Here is a 22,955-nt window from a genome sequence, read left to right as displayed (position 1 = left end):
CATTTGAGAAAATATGAATGGACATAAAAATCCCAATGAGGAATATTAGAAATACAGAGATGCTAGCGTACTACGCTTTGTAAAAAAACGTTTTCTTGGGGTAACGAAATTATCCTTATTAATTTGCTACCAATATATTAAAACTTTTCCAGAATGCTGAGCAGTTGGTATCCTAAACTTAATATAAACATTTAATACCACTACAAAATTTAAAATTTATATTTATTATATCTCCTGTTAAACAAAGTTCGACGAAATTTTTTTTCACTAGAAATACTCTTTTATAAGTGTCAATAGCAAATGGCATGATTGAGCTTAAAACAAAATATCCTTAGAATGTATCTTCTCCCCTATCCTAACTGCCTCGCTTTCTGTAAAAGACTTTAGATTATCGTGAAGAATCATACCTGCCAACTCTTCCAGATTTTCCGGAAGATTTTACTTTCATATTTAAAGTGGTAGTAAATATATACTATTTTTTCTGTTAAAAATTTAATTTTTAAATGATTTTGATCACCACTATTCTTAAAAAAATTAAACACATATCTTAATATGCGGTACTATTATGGTTGTCAACTTAAGTTTTCTCAAATACAACGTATTTGTTTGCTTAAAATTGGAGTTTTAATTTCATTTTAATACCACTGGGAAACATGATAATGGAAGGGATTAAAAGTTGGCAGGTATGGAGATTTAACCCTTTGCACTCGAAGTCCTTTCAACTGTTAAAAAAATGGGCGCAACCATTAACATTTTGGAAAGAATTTTTGCAATCTTACATCATAAAATCCGAGGATCGCTGAATGAAGTGGTAACTAAATTTCAAGATGAAAAAAAATTTCCCTATTAGAGTGGTGGGTAATTTACAGGTGACTGACAGTCACTTCTCCAGTGCAAAGGGTTTAAACGCTATTTTGGTTAATTTAGAAAATACTTCAAAAGCCTTACAGCGAAAGTGTAAGATGCAGATGTTTCTTAAATTTTAAGGCAAACAGCATGTTATGAAATTGAAAATAGCGCGATCCCTATTTTTGCTTTTCCGAAATCGTCAAAAATTAAGTGTTTACTACTTTTTACATTTTTAGGCACGTGCATCTTCACTATAATGTTCAATTTCTTTTTCTGCAGTATTATTTTGTTTATAATATGTTATAGTGTTTATTTTTCTTTGAAAAATTTCACGTATATTTCTCATAATATCTGAACATTTTGCTCAAATTTTCCTAATAGCCCTCGAGTTATGATTTTTTAAATAAATAATGAAAAAAAATTCAATTTCCTTACATAACTCGAATTGTTTTTTTTTTTTTTTTNTTTTATTTGTTTTTTTTTTTTTTTTTTGAAAAATTGCTTTTATAGTAATGTTATATTTATATAATTGTGTGCAACTAAAAATTGAGTTTCTGAGGAATTATTTACACTAGTAACTGAATACAAAATAAATTATTAAAACAGCATATTTAATTTTTTTTGTAGCTGTTGAGAAATTTGGACTCTAAGAAAATAATATTAATTCTAGGAACAATTTGACAAAAAAAAAAAAAAGATTTTGAAAGCAAGAGTGAGTTTTAATCGCGTAAAAACAATAAAGCTGTATAGTATCACTTGATGATTAAGATTTTACATAAAGTCTTATAGTACGTCTATTATTTTGGCCAGGCATATAGTTTCTATATGTTGTCACAGTTGTCTCGATAAATCTGTATAATCAGGAAGACAAATATTAGCCCGCTGTCCCACTATATAAGTTGCGGGCCCCTTTACAAAGTTTTTTGAAATCAACCTACCGATATCTACAATTTTATTATAGAAAAAAAAACGCTAATGGGCCTGCACGTTTTTTCACATCATTTCAGCGATTCTCACGAGAACTTCATTGTGTTTATGATGTATGAAATTTGGAAAATGTATTATATCATTTAATGAATTTTTTTTACATTTTAAAAAAATCAGATTAAAAAACGGTAATAATTTTGATAACATTTATTTTTGAGGCTCTTTAAAGACTAATATTTTTCGGACATAACTAATATCTACGAAATTTACACCGGAAAATGAAGCTATGGTGTTCCGATAGTTTTCAAAAAAGTTAACATTTTTATTAAGATGGTACTAATTTGACGACCAACGAGACTAATGATACAAATAAATGACTTAGGGAACATTTTACGAATCAATTTTACTTGTATGAATCGATTATTATTTGCAATTTGTATATCTTTGAAGAGTATTAAGTTTCTTTGAAGGTACTGTTAGGAATCAGTACTGTGAATAAGATATTGCTTAATGAAGTATGATTTCTGAGATAGTATAATTTAACCAAAATTTTTTTTAATTTCATTAGAACCATTAACAAATTATAATATAAATGAATTGATTTTCCTTTCTTTTCTGTTAATTACTTTACTTTTCATAATTCATACGCAATCGCTCATCCTCATTTCTTAAGAATATTTGTGTTTTTTAGCAAATAAATGCTTGAGAGTCAAAATCAATTTATTCTAATTACTTCATGTTTTCAAACAATATTAAATATTTGATTTCATGTCATTTAATATTGTTTTTTTCTCTTTGATTTTCGATGAAATTAATCAGGTTTATATAAAAACATACTATACGAACTAGTATTTATAAAGAAAGAACAAAGCGTATGCATTATTTCAACTTCTTTGCTTATTTAATTAAAGGTACCTTGTTTGCGTTAATGTAAGTAAAAAGCATTTTACCACTAATATAAACCAAAAGTAGGAGTTAAATTAATATTTTTAGAAGGGAAGTAAATTAAGATTATAGTTTCTGTAGCTATTACCAATTCATTACTTGAACATGAATAATAAATTTTTCCGGTAGCAAAAGTAATTTCTTTTGTTGCGCTACCATTTTATTTCCTAAGCTACAGTTTTATTAACATGAATTTCATTAAGATGAATTTATTTCTATAGAAACGTTTTGTTGATGCATACTTTTTAATTAATATACTGCTCAATCTGCGCTGAATTATTTTCATTACATTGGAGCATCTTTACACATGAGAAAAAATTTCAGCAAATTTAATGTAACTTATTTTTCTGTAAATTTAATGTTAAATGTAGACTTGCTGCTGTATTTCTAAAATATGGCATAAAATGCACGGTACGCAAAAAAAAAAGGAAGAAAGAAAATGAGCACACTGAGTAACTTTTGATTTAATGATCGGATCTTTACACTCTCTGACTTATTCTTGATGATTCGAGAGGGTGATCTCAAACATGCTAATTAATTAGCGCAGACGAAATTTTTAGTTACGAAATTAGACAGAAAAATGTACACTCTCTGAATAAACACAACTTTTATTTTCTCAAACGGATTCAAGTTTCTGATGATATAGAAAGTGGCCGCAATCAGTGAAATATGTCCCCCATAGTTTGGTCAATAAAGTCATCCAAAGTTAGAACCACTTAATTTTAATTTTAAATAATTACTGTAAATATTTGTTTTTTTATCATTTTATTTAATAATGGTCAAAAACATTTTGAATTGTATAAAATGTTTTTACTTTATTAAAATGTAAGTTATTTTACCTGGTGAAGTAGAAAATTTGAGCGAAATTGGAGAATAGTTTCTGAGAAATCGAATTTTGAATAAACGACTTCATTAAAATTTCATTTCTCAGGAGCTAATCGAACAATTTTGTTCAAATATTGTATTTTGCCATGTAAAATTACATACCTTAATATGGCATAAAAAATTGTATGCTTTACAATTCAAACTTTTTCGACAATTATTTAATAATATAAAGAAAAAAAATAAATATTTACAGAAATTAATTTTTTTGCATGGAATTATCTTTGGATAAAGGAATTTTATAATTGTGTGCAAATTTTTTTTTGATTCACTTAAAAAGCTCTCAAGACATGGCAAAATACGTAAAAAGATTAACATATTAACTTGTCTAAACTTTCCATGACTCTCCTGACCGAACTATAGGGACCATATATCCCAGATTGTGGCTACCCATAATCTTGGGGATCAGAAATCCGAATCCTCTGAATAAAAAGGTATATGTTTATTCAGAGAAAGTACATTTGTGTGTTTGATTTCGAAACTTAAAATATCGTCTGCGCTAATTAACATATTTGAAGACACCCCCTCGAATCCTAAAATGGGAAAATCCGATCATTCGATGACTCCCCTCGGTAGTCAGACTTCGCAGGTAAAGTAGAAATACAGAGATGCCAGCGTGCAACGCTTTGTAAAAAAATATTTTCTAGTGGTAGCGGAATTTAAGTTATTTTTAGTTTAGTATTTTTTATTTTATGTAATTTTTTCATTACATATAAAAATTCAAAGTATCATATGAAATGTAACTCTATAGCAGTCATCTCGTGGTGACTCTTTGAAAGAGGGTGCGTAATTATCCTTATTCAACAAGTTTTACTATTTAATTTGCTAGCAAGATTTCAAAACTTTTCCAGAATGCGGGACAGTTGGCATCTCCATAAATAAATAATAATTAAATTTAATACAAGCATTGAATACCACTACAAAATTTAAAATTAATTTTATAATATTTCCTGTTAAAAGACATTGAACACTTTACTCATAGAACTGTTTTAAACTGTACTAAAAGTGCCAATAGCGATTGGCATTGCTAAACTTAGAGCAGGATAGTAAACAAACATCCTTTGAATGAGTTGTTTAACACGTTCACGCCGGGGTGACCCATCGGTGGGTCACGCTAGATTGTCTCATCTTGGCAGCGCACTGGAATAAAAGCTCGTAACAATAAATTTAATTTTTTAGTTTTTTTCCGGGAACAATAAAAATTCATACCTACCAATTGTTTTTAACGGATGCAATTTTTATACTGAATTGCTTCTTCCCCGTGATAAATTTCCCTACAGTGAATTGTTATTGTTGAGAATAGATTAACTCCTCCGGAATATTATCTAATATTGAAATAGTTCTTCTACCAGTATCTTCTCTTTTCCCGTACCAGTATTTTCACTTTTCCCGGCGTGAACGTGTTAAGCGCTCTTCGGAAAGTTATGCAAGACGCTAGTTCTCTATGTATTGTCTCCCCTAACATAACTGCTTCGCTTTCTGTGAAAGATTTTAGAATATCATGGAGAATTAACCCTTTGCACTCGAGAGGTGATTGTGAGTCACCTGTAAAATACCCACCACTCTAAATGTGAAATTTTTGTTCACCTTAATGTTTAGTTACCACTTCATTCAGTGATCTCCGGGTATTATAAAGTAAGTTAGTAAAACTTCTTTCAAAATGTTAGTGGTTGTGTCCATTTTTTTTTAGCAGCTGAAAGAATTCCGAAAGCAAAGGGTTAAAACGCTCTTTTGGTTAATTTTGAAAATACTTTAAAAGCCTTATCACGAAAGCGTAAGACGCAGATGGCATCCTTACAATTTCAAGCAAACAAGATATTATGAAATTGAAAATAGCGTGATCCCTATTTTTGCTTTTCCGAAATCGCCAAAAATTAAGTGGTTACTACTTTTTACATTTTTAGGTACATGCATCATCACTGTAATGATCAATTTCCTTTTCTGTATTATTATTTCGTTTATAATATGTAATAATTTTTATTTTTATTTGAAAAATTTTACTTTTATTTCGCATAATATCTGAAAATTTTGCTCAAATTTTCCTAATAGCTCTAGAGCTATGATTTTTTAAAATAAATAATGAAAAAAAATTCAATTGCTTACATAACTCGAATTGCTTTTTTTTTTTTGAAAATTGCTTTTGCAGTTATGTAATATTTGTATAATTGTGTGCAACTAAAAATTGGAGTTTATGAAAAATTATTTACTCTGGTAACTAAATAAATAAATAAAACTGTGTATTAACTTTTATTTGTAACTTTTGAGAAATTCGGACTCTAAGAAAGTAATATTAGTTCTAGGAACAATTCGACAAAAAAAAAATGATTTTTAAAGCGAGAGTGAGTTTTAGTCGTGTAAAAACTATAAAGCTGTATAGTATCACCTGATGATTAAGATTTTACATAAAATCTTACTGTACGACTATTATTTTGGCTAGGAACTGTATATAGTTTTTATATGTTATATATCTTTGGTTCACAGTTGTCTCGATAAATCAATATAATCAGGAAGACAAATATTTGCCCGCTGTCCCACTAACTTTTGCTTTCCCCCTTACAATGTTTTTTTGAAATCAACCTACTGATTTGTTCAGTTTTATTATGGAAAAAAAAAAACGCTTGTGGGCCTGCATGTTTTTCACATCATTTTAGCGATTCTCACTTCATTGTGTCATGATGTATGAAATGTGGAAAATGTATCATATCATTTGGTATTTTTCTTCTTTTTTACATTTAAGAAAAGTCAGATGTCAAAAAATGGTAATAATTTTGATAACATTTATTTTTAGGCTCTTTTAAGAATATGGGCCATAAACGCAAACTATTATTTTTCGGACATAAATAACATCTACGAGATTTACACTCTAATATAAAGCTATGGAGTTCCGATAGTTTTCTAAAAAAGATTAAAATTTTTATTAAGATGATACTAATTTGACGACTAAGGGGACTAATGATACTAATAAATGACTAAAGGGACATTTTACGAATCAATTTTACATGTATGAATCGATTATTATTTGCAATTTGTATATTTTAGAATAGTATTAAGTTTCTTTGAAGGTACTCTTAGGAATCAGTACTGTGAAAAAGATATTGCTTAATGAAGAATGATTTCTGAGATAGTATAATTTCACCTAACAATTTTTTAATTTCATTAGAACCATTAACAAATTATAATATAAATGAATTGCTTTTCCATTCTTTTCTGTTAACTACGTTACTTTTCATAATTCATATGCAATCGCTTAACCTCATTTCTTATAAGATTTCTTAAGAATATTTGCGTTTTTTCAGCAAATAAATGCTTGAAACTCAAAATCAATTTATTTTAATTACTTTATGTTTGCTAACAATATTTAATATTTAATTTCATGTCATTTAATATTGCTTTTTGCTCTTTGATTTTCGATAAAATTTATCAGGTTTATATAAAAACATACTATGCGAACTAGTATTTATAAAAAAAGAACAAAGCGTATGCATTATTTCAACTTCTTTGCTAATTTAATTAAAGATACCTTGTTTGTGTTAATGTAAGTAAAAAGCATTTTACCACTAATATAAACCAAAAGTAGGAATGTAATTAATATTTTTAGAAGGGAAGTAAATTAAGATTATGGTTTCTGAAGCTAAAAATAATTCATTACTTGAGCATAAATAATAAATTTCTACGGTAGCTAAAGTCTTTGCTTTTGTTGCGCTGCCATTTTATTTTTAATGTATTGCTGATACTGTAAGAACTTAACACGAATTTATTTCTACAGAAACGTTTTGCTGATGCATACTTTTCGAATTCATATACTTTATCTCATTCTACGTTGAATTATTTTCATTACATTGGAGCATCTTTGCACATGAGAAAAGATTTCCGCAAATTTAATATAACATAAATTTCTTTAAATTTTATGTTAAATGTAGACTTGCTGCTGTATTTCTATAATATGACAAAAAATGTTCAGTGCGCAAAAGAAAAAAAAATCGGCACACCCTGAATAACTTTTGATCTAATGATCGGATCCTTACGTTTTAGGGCTCATTCTTAATGATTCGAGAGAGTGATCTCAAATATGCTAATTAATTAGTGCAAACCATATTTTAAGTAACGAAATCAGACAGAAAAATTTACTCTCTTTGAATGAACACAACTTTTTTTTCTCAAACGGATTCAGATTTCTGATGATATAGTAGGTGGCCGCAATCAGTGAAATATGGCTTCCATAGTTTGGGCCAGTAAAGTTATCCATAGTTAGTACTCCTTAATTTTAAATAAATTAAAGTAAATATTTGTTTCTTTTATTATTTTATTTAATAATGGTCGAAAAAATTTTGAATTTTTTACATCATTTAAATGTATGTTATTTTTAATGGCGGAAGAGAAAATGTTAGCGAAATCGGTGAAATAGTTCCAGAGAAATCAAATTTTAACGCGTTGAATGCCACGCTAATTTTACATTTTTTGATCGCCTGGCGACACAGTAAATAACTACAAACTAAATTTGCAAATATAGACAGATTTTGTAAAAGTTTGCAAAAGATTTCGCATAATATATGAGAGAAAAGTGGTGACTTATACATGCCTACGAATTATTTAAAAATAGTGGTGGATAAAAGTCTTTTAAATTGAATTTATTAAACCAAGAATCACAATAATTAAGTAAATTTTGAATAAATTTTCTGCAATTCCATAAAAGAGTGTGAATTTGATAGTTCTATATCACGTACGTTATACGCTGTCAGCCAGCTGTTTTTCATGGCCTATGTGAAAGGTCAGTGTCAGCAAGCGGTGGCAGACGCAGCCTAAATGTAATTTCAGTGTCAGCCACCGGTGGTTGACGCGGCCTGAATGGAAAGTCCAGTGTGAGCCACCGATGGCTGACGCAGCGCTCAACGTGCTAAATATACGACTTCATTAAAATTTCATTTCTCAAGAACTAATCAACCAATTTTGCCATGTAAAATTGCATTCCTTAATATGACATAAAAAATTGTATACTTTACAATTCAAACTTTTTCGGAAATTATTCAATAATATAGTAAAAACTAATAAATATATACTGAAATTAATTTTTTGCATGGAATTATCTTTGGATAAATGAATTTTATAATTGTGTGCAAATTTTTTTTAATTCACTTAAAAAGTTCTCGTGACATGGCGAAAGACGCAAAAAGTAAGATTAGCATTTTAACTTGTCCAAACTTTGTATCTCGCTCTTGACCGAACTATACGGACCATATATCCCAGATTGCGGCTACCCACAATTTTGGGGGTCAGAAATCAGAATCCCATGAAAAAAAAAGGTATGTTCATTCAGAGAAAGTACGTCTTTGTGTTTGATTTCGTAACTTAAAATATCGTCTGCACTAATTAACATATTTGAAGTCTCCTCCTGGAACCATTAAGATTGAGTTCTAAAATGTGAAAATCCGATCATTCGATAAAATTGACGATTCCATGACTACCCGCTGTACATGGAATTCACAAGTTAATTTGAAATACACAGATGCTTGTGTGCTACGTTTTGTAAAAAAATATTTTCTAGTGGTAACAAAATTTAAGTTATTTTTAGTTTAGTATTTTTTATTTTATGTAAATTTTTCATCGCTTCATATTAAAAACTCAAAGTATCATATGAAATGTAACTTTATGGCAGTTATTGCGTACCAGCCACTTCATAGATTGCTGAACTCAAACTGTTTTATACTATAATTTTTCTGTTACATTGCATGATGTATGGGATATGGGCCTTCTGCGCAGCCCAGGAGCCCAATTTTCGTAAATAAAGTAGGTAAAGGCAGTTATGTCTTGGTGATTCTTTTAACATTAGAAAGACTGAATATTGAAATAATAAATTGAACAGACAGAATATTAAATGACAGAATATTAAATAAAAATTTGTTTAAGATTAATGTTTAATATTTTTGATACTATTTTAAGTTATATAACAATTTATTAATAAATATCAATATTAAAAATAATTATTAAAGCCACAAAATTCTAAGAAATTGTGTCATTATATTTATCGCCGTTTTTCTAATTGAAATTAAAAACTAGTCAAAATGACGTCCTTGGTGTGAAAGAGGGTGCGTAATTATCCTTATTCAACAAGTTTAACTATTTAATTTGCTACCAGTATTTTAAAACTTTTCCAGTATGCGGAACAGTTGGCATCCGCATAAATAAATAATAATTAAATTTAATACAAACATTTAGTACCACTACAAAATTTAAAATTAATTATAAAATTATTTCCTGAAGAGATTTTTTAAAGACTTGTTTATTCGATGTTCTTTAACTATGTAAAAATGCCAATAGCATTTGGCATGATTAAACTTAACGCAAAGTGCTGAACAATTATCCTTTGAATGAGTTGAGCGCTTTTCGGAAAGTTATGTTAATACTAGGTTTACAGACGTTTCTGACATACCTCTCTAGAAACATATAACAGCACTCACAGAGATGACAAAATGCTCCACACGGCAAATATATATTTTAAAGTGGTAGTTTATAAATTGTGATTCTTGGTGTAATAATTTCACATACATGCCAATTTTTAATCCTTTCAAGGATCATATTCCACAGTGGTAGTAAAATAAAATTTCAATTTTAAGCAGAAACGTTTGCTGTATTTTGAGCTGGCTTAAGCTGATTACTTAAACAGTATTACATATTAATATATATGCTTAATTGTTTTAAAAATAGTGGAGGATCAAAAATTTTATAAATTGAATTTATAAATGCAAGGAACATATAGAAAGCATACATTGTACTACCACTTTAAAAATGGAAATAAAATTTTACGCCAAAACGCGTAAAAGTTGGCAGGTATGAATTCAATTTAGTAGATTTTTTATCCGTGGTGGATAAAAATCTACTAAATTGAATTTATTAAACCAAGCATACTTATTAACAATTCGTAGGTTTATATAATTCGCCTTTTTTACCTGCAAAAATTCACCTAGTAGTTAATTACCGTTTTAAGAAGTTCTGGTTTCGAAAACAGAGATCCAGACGTAATAATTTCTGTAAATTTAATGATAAATGTAGACTTGCTGCTGTATTTCTAAAATATAGCAGAAAATGTACCGTACGCCATAAAAAAAAGGAACACACTGAATAACTTTTGATCTAATGATCGGATCTTTACGTTTTAGGACTCATTCTTAATGATTCGAGACGGTAATCTCAAATATGCTAATTAATTAGTGTGAGCGATGCTTTAAGTTACGAAATCAGACAGTAAAACGTACTCTCTCTCCCTGAATAAACACAATTTTTTTTTCTCAAACGGATTCAGATTTCTGATTATATAGAAGGTGGCCGCAATCAATGAAATATGGTTCCCATAGTTTGGGCCAGGAAAGTCATCCAAAGTTAGTACCCCTTAATTTTAATTTTAAGTAAATTATAATAAGTATTTGTTTCTTATTATTTTATTTAATAATGGTCGAAAAAATTTTGAATTGTTAGGCATAAAATGTTTTTACTTCATTTAAATGTATGTTATTTTACATGGCGAAATAGAAAATTTGAGCAAAATCGGTGGAATAGTTTATGAGAAATCAAATTTTAAATATACAACTTAATTAAAATTTCATTTCTCAGGAACTAATCAACCAATTTTGATCAAATTTTGTATTTTGCCATGCAAAATTGCCTACCTTAATGTGACGAAAAAATTTACATTTTGCAATTCAAACTTTTTCGACAATTATTTAAAAATATAATAAAGAATAATAAATATGTACTGAAATTAATTTCTTTGTATGGAATTATCTTTGGATAACTGAATTTTATAATTGTGTGCAAAATGTTTTTTTTTGATTCACTTAAAAAGATCTCGAGACATGGCGATATACGTAAAAAGATTAACATATTAACTTGTCTAAACTTTGCATCGCTGTCCTGACTGAACTATAGGGACCATATATCTCAGATTGTGGCTACCCACAATCTTGGGGGTCAGAAATTCGAATCCCTTGAGAAAAAAAGGCATATTTTCATTCAGAGAAAGTACGTTTTTGCGTTTGATTTCGAGGCTTAAAATATCGTCTGCACTAATGAACCCGCTTTGTCCCGAATTTATAAATTGAAATGATACAAAAAGTGGTTTTATGGAAAAAGTGGCATAATATATTATTAAATTAATTGGTTTTTCTACTGTTAAGAGATTCAAAAAGTCTTTGATAGATCAAAAAGTACTTGTTCCTTAGAATTCTAGATCTAATCAGAAATAACTAAATCATTGCGGTATCTGAAAATCCTTTAATTCACCCAGATAAATAAAAATACTGAAAAAAGTTTCCCACCACAATGAATGTCTTTGAAAAAACGAACTGTCCTAAATATAAGACGCTGGGCGTTAACCGGTTAATATATTTGAAGTCACCCCCTCGAATCCTAAACTATGAAAATTCGATCATTGGATGACTCCCTCCGGTAGTCTGACTTCGCAGGTATAATAGAAATACAGAGATGCTAGCGTGCTACGCTTTGTGAAGAAATATTTTCTAGTGGTAGCGAAATTTAAGTTATTTTTAGTTTAGTACTTTTTATTTTATGTAATGTTTTCATCACTGCATATTAAAAATTCAAAGTATGGTATGAAATGTAACTTTATGGCAGTTATCTCGTGGTGACTATCTTTTAAAGAGGGTATGTAATTATCCTTATTCAACATGTTTTACTATTTAATTTGCTACCAATATTTTAAAACATTTCCGGAATGTGGAACAGGTGGCATCCCTATAAATAAATAATAATTAAATTTTATACAAACATTTAATACCACTAGAAAATTAAAAATTAATTTATTATATTTCTTGTTTAGACTCATTGAATATTACTGACGGCTGATTTTTTATTGCTGTATTAAAAGTGCCGATAGCGATTGGCATGGTTGAACTTAAAGCAAAATACCGAACAAATATACTTGGAATGAGTTGTGTCAAGTACGACGCTAACTCATAATGTATTTTCTCCCCCAGCATAACTGCTTAGCTTTCTGCGAAAGATTTTAGACTATCGTGGAGAATTAGCTCTATTTTGGTTAATTTTGAAAATACTTTAAAAGCCTTATCACGAAAGCGTAAGACGCAGATGGCATCCTTACAATTTAAAGCAAACAGTATATTATGAAACTGAAAATAGCGTGATCCCTATTTTTGCTTTTCTAAAATCGCCAAAAATTAAGTGGCTACTACTTTTTACAATTTTTAGGCACATGCATCACCACTATAATGTTCAATTTCTTTTTCTGTATTATTATTTTTTTTTTGTAATATGTAGTATTTTTTTTCTTTTGAAAAATTCCACGTACATTTCGCATAATATCTGAAAATTTTGCTCAATTTTTCCTAATAGCTCTCGAGTTATGATTTTTAANCGCATTTGCATATATTCTAATTTTACTCATAATTTATCATAACTTATGAATGCATCAAATTTAAATTCCATTCAATGCTAAAATATCAATTGTAATTGTTTACACATTAATTTAATTCATATTTTAATCACAACCTATGATTGCATCAAATTTAATACCAATCAATGCTTAAATATCAATTGTGCTTTTTATATTCACGAAAATTTCTGATTATTGCATAAATCATGACTTATATTAAATATCAAATCATGTTTAATTAATCAAGCAAATATGCTTGATCTTCTGTAATGCTACCTAAATGCTGCATAATTCAAAATGTTTTTTAATTCAACTTGTAAATACTTCATGATGAATGGGTTAGGGGCCGCTGCGCGGCCCAGGCACCCAGTTTTAGTTAAATAAAGAGAAAGATGATAGGACTTCTTATTTCGTAGCTCATTAACTATGTTGAAAATGCCAATAGCAATTGGCATGATTAAACTTAAAACAAAAATACCGAACAGTTATCCTTTGAATGAGTTGTTTAACGCCTTGTGGACGGGTGATTCAGAAAAGCAGTCGTACAAAATCAGGATCAGGATGTAATTAAAGAAAAAACGGTAACTTAAATGTAGTCGTTACTAATTTGACAGACTTACTTTGCTTTTACTTTGATTACTGTTAGTTTAATCATATATAATCAATGTTAGTTCAAAGTATAACTAAATACTTTTATTTTGAACAAAGTAATGATGAGTTAAATAAATCAAACAATTATAACTCCGCCCACAAATAAACTGCTAAGGAATTACTTTGATTACCAGTATTATCTTTTTACCCTGGTTGATACGGTTTTATGCTGGCACGTATTTGTGACAGTCGGCGCGAAAGGGTTTAGCGCTTTTCGGAAAGTTATGTTAACACTAGGTTTACGGACGTTTCTGACATACCTATCTCTAGAAACATATAACAGCACTTACAGAGATGCCAACTTGCTCCAGACAGCAAATATATATTTTCAAGTGGTAGTTTATAAATTGTGATTCTTGGTTTAATAAATTCAATTTAGTAGATTTTTATCCATGGTGGATAAAAATCCACTAAATTGAATTTATTAAACCAAACATACTTATTAACAATTCGTAGGTTTATATAATTCACCACTTTTACCTGCAAAAATTCACCTAGTAGTTAATTACCGTTTTAAGAAGTTCTGGTTTCGAAAACAGAGATCCAGACGCAATAATTTCTGTAAATTTAATGATAAATGTAGACTTGCTGCTGTATTTCTGAAATACAGCAGAAAATGTACCGTACGCCATAAAAAAAAAGGAACACACTGAATAACTTTTGATCTAATGATCGGATCTTTACGTTATAGGACTCATTCTTAATGATTTGAGACGGTAATCTCAAATATACTAATTGATTAGTGCAAGCGATATTTTAAGTTACGAAATCAGACAGTAAAACGTACTCTCGCTGAATAAACAAAACTTTTTTTTTCTCAAACGGAATCAGATTTCTGATGATATAGAAGGTGGCCGCAATCAATGAAATATGGCTCCCATAGTTTGGCCAGGAAAGTGATCCAAAGTTAATACTCCTTAATTTTAATTTTAAATAATTTATAATAAGTATTTGTTTCTTATTATTTTATTTAATAATGGTCGAAATTTTTTTTAATTGTTAGGTATAAAATGTTTTTACTTCATTTAAATGTATGTTATTTTACATATCGAAACAGAAAATTGGAACGAAATCGGTGGAATAGTTCCTGAGAAATCGAATTTCAAATATTCAACTACATTAAAATTTCATTTCTCAGGAACTAATCAACCAATTTTGATCAAATTTTGTATTTTGCCATGCAAAATTGCCTACCTTAATGTGACAAAAAAATTTACATTTTACAATTCAAACTTTTTCGGCAATTATTTAATAATGTAATGAAAAATAATAAATATTTACTGAAATAAATTTTTTTGCATGGAATTATCATTGGATAAATGAATTTTATAATTGTGTGCAAATTTTTTTTTGATTCACTTAAAAAGTTCTCGAGACATGGCGAAATACGTAAAAAGATTAACATATTAACTTGTCTAAACTTTGTATCGCTCTCCTGACCGAACTATAGGGACCATATATCCCAGATAGTGGCTACCCATAATCTTGGGGATCAGAAATCCGATTCACTTGAGAAAAAAAAGGCATATTTTCATTCAGAGAAAGTATGTTTTTGCGTTTGATTTCGAAGCTTAAAATATTGCCTGCGCTAATTAATATATTTGAAGACATCCCCTCGAATCCTAAATTATGAAAATCCGATCATTTGATGACTCCCCCCCCGGTAGTCGGACTTCGCAGGTAAAATAGAAATACAGAGATGCTAGCGTGCTACGCTTTGTAAAAAAATATTTTCTAGTGGTAGCGAAATTTAAGTTATTTTTAGTTTAGTACTTTTCATTTTATGTAATGTTTTCATCATTGCATATTAAAAATTCAAAGTATTCTATGAAATGTAACTTTATGGCAGTTATGTCGTGGTGACTCTTTTAAAGAGGGTGCGTAATTATCCTTATTCAACAAGTTTTACTATTTAATTTGCTACCAATATTTTAAAACCTTTCTGGAATGTGAAACAGGTGGCATCCCTATAAATTAATAATTACATTTAATACAAACATTTAATACCACTAGAAAATTAAAAATTAATTTATTATACATCTTGTTAAAACGCATTGAATAAGGATGATGCTTTATTAAGCTGTATCAAAAGTGCCAAACAAATATACTTGGAATGAGTTGTTTAGGCGCTGTTTGGAAAGTTATGTTAAGTACGACGCTAACTCATAATGTATTTTCTCCCCTAACATAACTGCTTAGCTTTCTGTGAAAGATTTTAGACTATCGTGGAGAATTAGCTCTATTTTGGTTAATTTTGAAAATACTTTAAAAGCCTTATCACTAAAGCGTAAGACGCAGATGGCATCCTTACAATTTAAAGCAGACAGCATATTTTGAAACTGAAAATAGCGTGATCCCTATTTTTGGTTTTCTAAAATCGCCAAAAATTAAGTGGCTACTACTTTTTACAATTTTTAGGCACATGCATCACCACTATAATGTTCAATTTCTTTTTCTGTATTATTATTTTTTTTTTGTAATATGTAGTATTTTTTTTCTTTTGAAAAATTCCACGTACATTTCGCATAATATCTGAAAATTTTGCTCAATTTTTCCTAATAGCTCTCGAGTTATGATTTTTTAAAAAAATAAATGATGAAAATTTTTTTTAATTGCTCACATAACTCGAACAAGAAGTAAGCAAGCATGAGTACAAACATTCCAATCTAGTTATTTAATCGGAATTTACCTTGTTATTCATAATCAATTTTAAAACAGCAATTTTTGATAGGATATATCTGGATCACTAACGGAGCATTATCTAACGCAGTGTTAATTTCAAATAAATTTCCAAAAGGACAGAAATCGATTCGACAGAATCGAAAAAATAAATAATGAAAAAAAAATTAAATTGCTTACATAACTCGAACAAGAAGTAAGCAAGCATGAGTACAAACATTCCAATCTAGTTATTTAATCGGAATATACCTTATTATTCATAATCAATTTTAAAACAGCATCTTTTGATAGGATATATCTGGATCACTAACGGAGCATTATCTAACGTAGTGTTAATTTCAAATAAATTTCCAAAAGGACAGAAACCGATTCAAGTTCCATTAGCTTTTAAATTCCGCTACAAAGGCGAAATTAAGTAAAATTTCATGAAGACTCGTCTCAACGAATCTAAAGTGATCATATATTAATCAGATTGAGTTTTGCTAAATGATAGCTTTAATCAATCTATAAATAGAATTTAAGGAATTATTTCTTTAAAACAAAATTAGGCATATCAAGGCTGCAACCGTTTTCTCTTTGTCCGAAAGATTCTTTTGCTTCGATTCCAAAATGTGTGTTTTAGCGGTTATTATTTTAGTTTAATATACGTGATTCGAAAAGATTCCGACTATCAGCCCCGCTTATAAATAACTCAACCAAATGAATAAATACTTAATAGTCAAGCGGTAGTGCGTTGACTTAAAATTCTAGTATTTAAATATATAGTAGGGAACCGATTATCCGGAACGATCGGGACCATCGCTATTCCGGATAACTGACTTTTCCGATTTTTTGAATCGCTTACAAAAGCCGTTTTTTTTTATTGTTAAACCCAACTAAAAAAAATTATATTTGGAAATAATCTTAAAAAGAAGAAAAAACGAAGTAATACACTAATGATTATTTCCAAAATGATAGTAAGGTAAACATCTTTCCAAAAAGAAAGAAAAATCCTAAGATCTTATGAGGAAGAAAAAAATTTTTCTTTTTAAAATGGCGGGAAAATTTATCGAATTTCGTTCCGGTTTTTTGGTTTTCCGGTTTTCTGATTTCCGGATAACGGGTTCTGTACTGTATTAAAAGCATTTTCAAGGTATTTAAGTACTAGACAAATTTGAACAATAATTTTAACTCGCAATGCTTTCTCACTACCATTCACAACATTAAAGAGAAATTCTCTGTGTATTTGGGTGAAGTTGGCTTCGGAAGCTATGTAATGGGATACCTGCAAGTGACGTACTGTAGGTATCGCCATCCTGATTGGTTGTTGAAAGGCGGCATTTGTTTACGTTAGTAACTGTTCTTTCCATTCTATTTCGAGTAAGCCAAACCAATCAAGTATCAATTCTTTTAAGTGACTCATTTTATATTCTTTCGCAAGGATTTCTAGTCCTACACTGTATATTTCTTAACACAAAGACAGGCATGAAGCCCTGTAGTACATAAACAAACTAATTATGTATCGAAGTTGCCAGGTGGTAAAATACATCAAATCAAAATATTTTAAAGCAAAAAATATATCACGGTTACAATAAAAGACATAAACAAATAATAAATCTGAATGGAGTAAAAGACGCAGACGAGAAAGAATTATATTTCAACAAATTTGATGTTCGACACGGCTCTATATTTAATTAACTTCACGTTAATTAACATTCTAACTTATGTTGAGAAGCTTAGAAAATTAGTTTTGATATAGTCTTAACCAAAATAGGAAGAAAGGCGTTTTTTGAAGTTAAACATTAATTAATCGCAGTTTCAATTTGGAATACGTCACACATAAAGCTGGAAATATTGAATAAAAGTTTGTATCATTATAAAGCAAAAAGCATGAATAAGTGAAAAAGATATAATAAAATCCTCTCTAATAATAATAAAATTCAATTTTTATTTTGTTTTTACGATTGATCAGAATATCGTTATTTTTTGTTCACTAGAATTGAGTTTCGAAGAAATGAATGCCGAAAATAGATTCCAGAGCTAAAAATAATATCATTGATAATCATTGAAATGTAGGTAGTATGTCATTAAAGGTGAAAAATCATGCCAAGCACTTTTGGCTACGTTTAAATGGTTGGATAATTTTACGATTATCTTAATGTGATGTGTACGAGAATATGTAGCAAGAATACGCAGTGAAAAATTGAAAAAAAATGTATCAGAATATTTTATGAATTATAGGAATTTTGTTAAAAAAAGACATAATAATGATTATTTTTTCTTCATCATATATACATATATAAAGGCTCAATTCGGAATAATTGATAAAATGTTCGAATCATATGAAGTTTTGAATAATTTGCATGCAGCAATGCAGAAAATATGTTTTAAATATATTTACAAAACAAAAAACTTTAGCTACCACTAAAATAAATTTATAAATTTTATTAAAAAATAATATTCAGATTAATTTTAAATCGAGCATTATATCTAATAGAAATTTTCAAAAAGTTTCTCCTTTTAATTTGTAAATATTTTCATCACATTTTTAATCAAGGTTCCTGCCTGTGCACAATTGAAGCCCGCAAGGGGGTTGACGAGGCAGGCAGGAGTTGAGATTATATTTCTCTGTAAATATTCCTGTACATACCTTTTCTTATTGCTTATATTAATCTTGTATTGCCCATTTTTATTTTACCCCAATGATATGAGCTTCCGCTACGTTTTATTACTTCTCCTCTCAGATGAATGAGTTAGGGCCCCTGACGGGGCCGAAATAATCACCTGACATACGTAGGATATCGATATCATGCATCAGTCTTGTCATAAAATTTAACAAAAGTTTTGATCTTGATTAAATTTTCACGATGTTTTTCACACTCTGTTGTATATAGCCGGGTTTATTTAAATTTTTTATTTCATGTGCCATACACCGTAATTACTTCTCTTGAATGCTTATTCACATGGCACTATTGTGGTCTTCCTGACCTCTAGGATTGTACTTGTGTACGTCTCCCTTTTCTTTTTTTTCCATTATTCTATTAATTTGCATATTTATATCGCTTTTAATTATCCGACGAATCGGTATGTGCTACCTTCGGCAATCTTTTTGAATCGTTAATCGTTACGGGTAGATAAGAACATGTGTGTGTGTGCGTGTTCCGAATATCCGAGTATTTTTATATATTATATTGAATTATTAAATATAATTTTGGAAAGATTTGCCACCGCTACATACAAAGAACTTAAACATGCATATAAAACCTATTAATTGTATAGATTAGTTTTTAAATGTTAGCACAATTAAACACATTAAGTTTGCCTTAAATTATTATTTAGCTCTGCTAATTAGCTATCGTTTTAGATATTTTAATTCTCTAAAAAAGAAGCAACTCTTTTTATCACAAAAGGAACACAAAAAAGTAGTTTTTGATTTCCTCTAAAGAATTCAATTGAGAACCTGCAACTTGTTTTTAGAATTATCGATCCGAGACGTATCGATAATTCTAAAAACTATTTTAAGTAGCGTTGTTAAGTAGCGTTAGCGCTGCAAAATGGTTGCTCTGTTAGCGTTACAAAATAGAATAAAAAATCAAAAAGAAAAAATGAAATAATCCCACACGTATATAAGGACAATAGACTGTTTCTTAATTTGCAGTTGAGTTTATGCATGAACACTTTTCTCATTATATATAGAACAAAATTAAAATTTAATTATCGTTAGCATTGTAAAATAGAACAGCAATCAAAAAGAAAAACTCAAAATAGAACTACTTTTACCAAATACTATTTTTGGAATTGGAGTTCTGCTAGCGCATCAACACTTTTTAATTTAATATAAGATATAATTTGGTAAAATTAAACTCTAATTATCGTTTGCGTTATAAAATAAAGATATATTTACTTGGCAGCATCGTCGTTGCTCTGTAAATCTCTGTTTTCAAACTCATTCGTTCTAAACCGGAACAGTCTTTCTGGTAACCTGTGAGAGAACATTAGGGATTCGTATTTGTTCGATGGATATTTGGGTCTTGCTTCACGGAGTACATCCAAGGGGAAATCATCTTCCAGTTGGTTTGAGCTGTCCATATCGTAACTCCGCTTCCTTTTGCCTCTGCAGAGAGAAATATGCAATAATAGAAAGTCAGAATGCATTATTACACATGTTCCTTCCGAAAATGTAAATTTTATGCTAATAGTAACCTTATTATTGTAGTACTATAGTTCTAAAGTAAGGCTTAGCAGAATATACTTTCTACAATTCGAAAATAAGGCTTAATACTATTCTACAAATTGTAACGATGGGATTCATTAATATTTATGGGGTTTGAAAACATATTTTAAAAACTATGTGTCTAATAGATAAGAATTTAAATTCAAGCATATATCTTTGTTAAACATAGTGAGGCTCAAATCAAAGTGTTTTAAATACTAGTGAATTGGAATTGTATTTTTGTAGTGGTAGATACACACCATTTTTGTTGTTTTTTTGCTGTCTTTTTAAGGCGAATAGTATTTTTAAATGGAGATCGAGGGATGTTTTATTATTAAAAAAAAAGAATTTACAAACAATAAGCATGCAAAATTGCATCCTCTGATTTTAGAATGTTTTTTTTTATGAAATTGTTTTTTAATAAATTTAGCTGCCATGACCAGGGTCTTAGATACAATTATTGGATCCCTATATTATGCAAAGGCTTACCTCCGTCCTAGGACCAAGAAAGTGACTGGTAGCACTGAGATAACTTCAAAAAGAATATTTAATAGCAGACCACTATGTCCTTCTAATTTAAAGCTTTTGTTTCAAAAACGTATAATTAATATATCCTATTAGAAATATTATTCAAAATTACTATTTATCATGAAATATTTATATACGTATTTGCTTAAAAATTAAATTTAAACTTAACTTAACTGTGTGTTTTCTTAACTTAATTTAAATTGTAAATACTTCAGTTTTTAGTTTAACACTAGGTTTACGGAAGTTTCTTATATACCTAACTCTACGGACAAACGTCAATTTGACGTATGAAAGAATTGTGATTCTTAATTTAATAAATTCAAATTAGTAGATTTTTATCAACCACTATTTCTAAATAATACGTAGGCCTATATAATTCACCACTTCACTTTTCGAAATTTACTTTGTTGTTATTTACCATCTTTTTAATTATTTTCGCGTGTCCGGAGCAGTTGGCACTTAGAAACCAATGTATATGTATACTATAAGAAAAAAATAAAGATATGAGATATATATTTATGAAATATTCTAGTATTTTATGTTTCAATACTCGAACTAAGCAACTGAAACCTTCAAAATCTGACACTCTGACATCAATTGACATTCTGCGTTTGTTCTTTCTATTATTGCTTATCGGCAACAGACAATAATTTTTTAAATTTGCACGTTTTTGAAGCTATTTAAATTAATGAGAAACAGTTATTCATCGTTGAAATTGCTTTAATTTACAAAATCAATTCGTGATAAATTTTTAAACATCAATGAAAAAAACTCAAAACTGCTTTTTTTGGATTTTATATTTTAGTACAAATATAATTCCATTAATCTCACAGTTTTTGTTTAATTATTAAACTGTTTTTTTATCATTAAAAAATACCAAAAATATTTTTGCTTGCAATTAAAACGACAGAAAAAACTACATAAAAGGGACGCAGGTGTACCATTTGCGTCAAAGGGTTAATAGTTTTAATAAATATAATAATAGTTTTCAATAAATATTTATTAATCTTCATTCATAAAAAGTGCTATTATTATTTATTAGTCATTAATAAAAATATTGTTCGGAGACAAATGGCTGAGGATAAACAATCTGGTTCCAGTAATAAGCACAAAAATATTAGACGGTGAATTAACAGCAAATTACAAATATTGAACAACTATGAAAAAGGGTGGATTTCTTATTAAAAAACAAGTGATGAAATTTTAAAAAAAAATTATAAAATCCAATGTTTTTATTGCTTTAATCAAACGAAAGCATTAAACAACTCGTAAACAGCTACGAAAAAGGATGAAAATATTTAAAATGAGTTCATTAAAATCCATTGTTTTGAAAAGAATTAAAATTATGATAAGATGGTCGAAGCCCTATCCGTGATTTACTGAGAAAAACTAGTATGATATAGGATGGTGTGTATCGTGTTCCTCGATGTATTTAACATTCAAATTACAGATGATGACTAATTTTCAATATTAAGTGATATTCTTATGCCGTAAAAAGAGTTATTTTTTACTGAGTATATGAAAACCGAACTACTCAATCTTTTTTTTAAATGCAATTTTTTCTCCACTTTTCATTACTTTTTTGGACGGTTCTAATAAGAATAGGCTATTTATGTTTCTTTTTTTTTTAGTCCTTTTTTTCCACAAACGCAGTTAATAAAGACAATATATATATATACAGAGATTCTAACTTGCTCCGGACAGCAAATATATATTTTAAAGTGGTAGTTTATCAATTGTGATTCTTGGTTTAATAAATTCAATTTAGTAGATTTTCATTCACCACTAATTCTAAATAATTCGTAGCCTTATACAATTTACCACTTAATTGTACCTACGTCCTGCTATATCTTTTAAAAAGCAAACAAAAATAATCAAATATTTGCAAAATTTACTTTG

At 28.9% G+C, this 22,955-nt stretch overlaps 1 protein-coding gene across 1 annotated transcript in view; it reads right to left on the bottom strand.

The window, feature by feature from the left end:
• Positions 1 to 22,955, bottom strand: part of LOC107449653 (uncharacterized) — a 202,462-nt gene that overhangs the window by 14,189 nt on the left and 165,318 nt on the right. Inside the window, exon 3 of the mRNA XM_043047945.2 lies at positions 20,220 to 20,429. Within this exon, the coding sequence (XP_042903879.1) occupies positions 20,220 to 20,429 (210 nt within the window). The remainder of the gene's footprint in view (positions 1 to 20,219; positions 20,430 to 22,955) is intronic.

Source organism: Parasteatoda tepidariorum, chromosome 6 (genome assembly GCF_043381705.1).
Source record: "Parasteatoda tepidariorum isolate YZ-2023 chromosome 6, CAS_Ptep_4.0, whole genome shotgun sequence".
Taxonomy (NCBI): Eukaryota; Metazoa; Arthropoda; class Arachnida; order Araneae; family Theridiidae; genus Parasteatoda; species Parasteatoda tepidariorum.
Note: the sequence above shows the minus strand (reverse complement) of the source record. Positions and strands in the feature narration are given on the sequence as shown.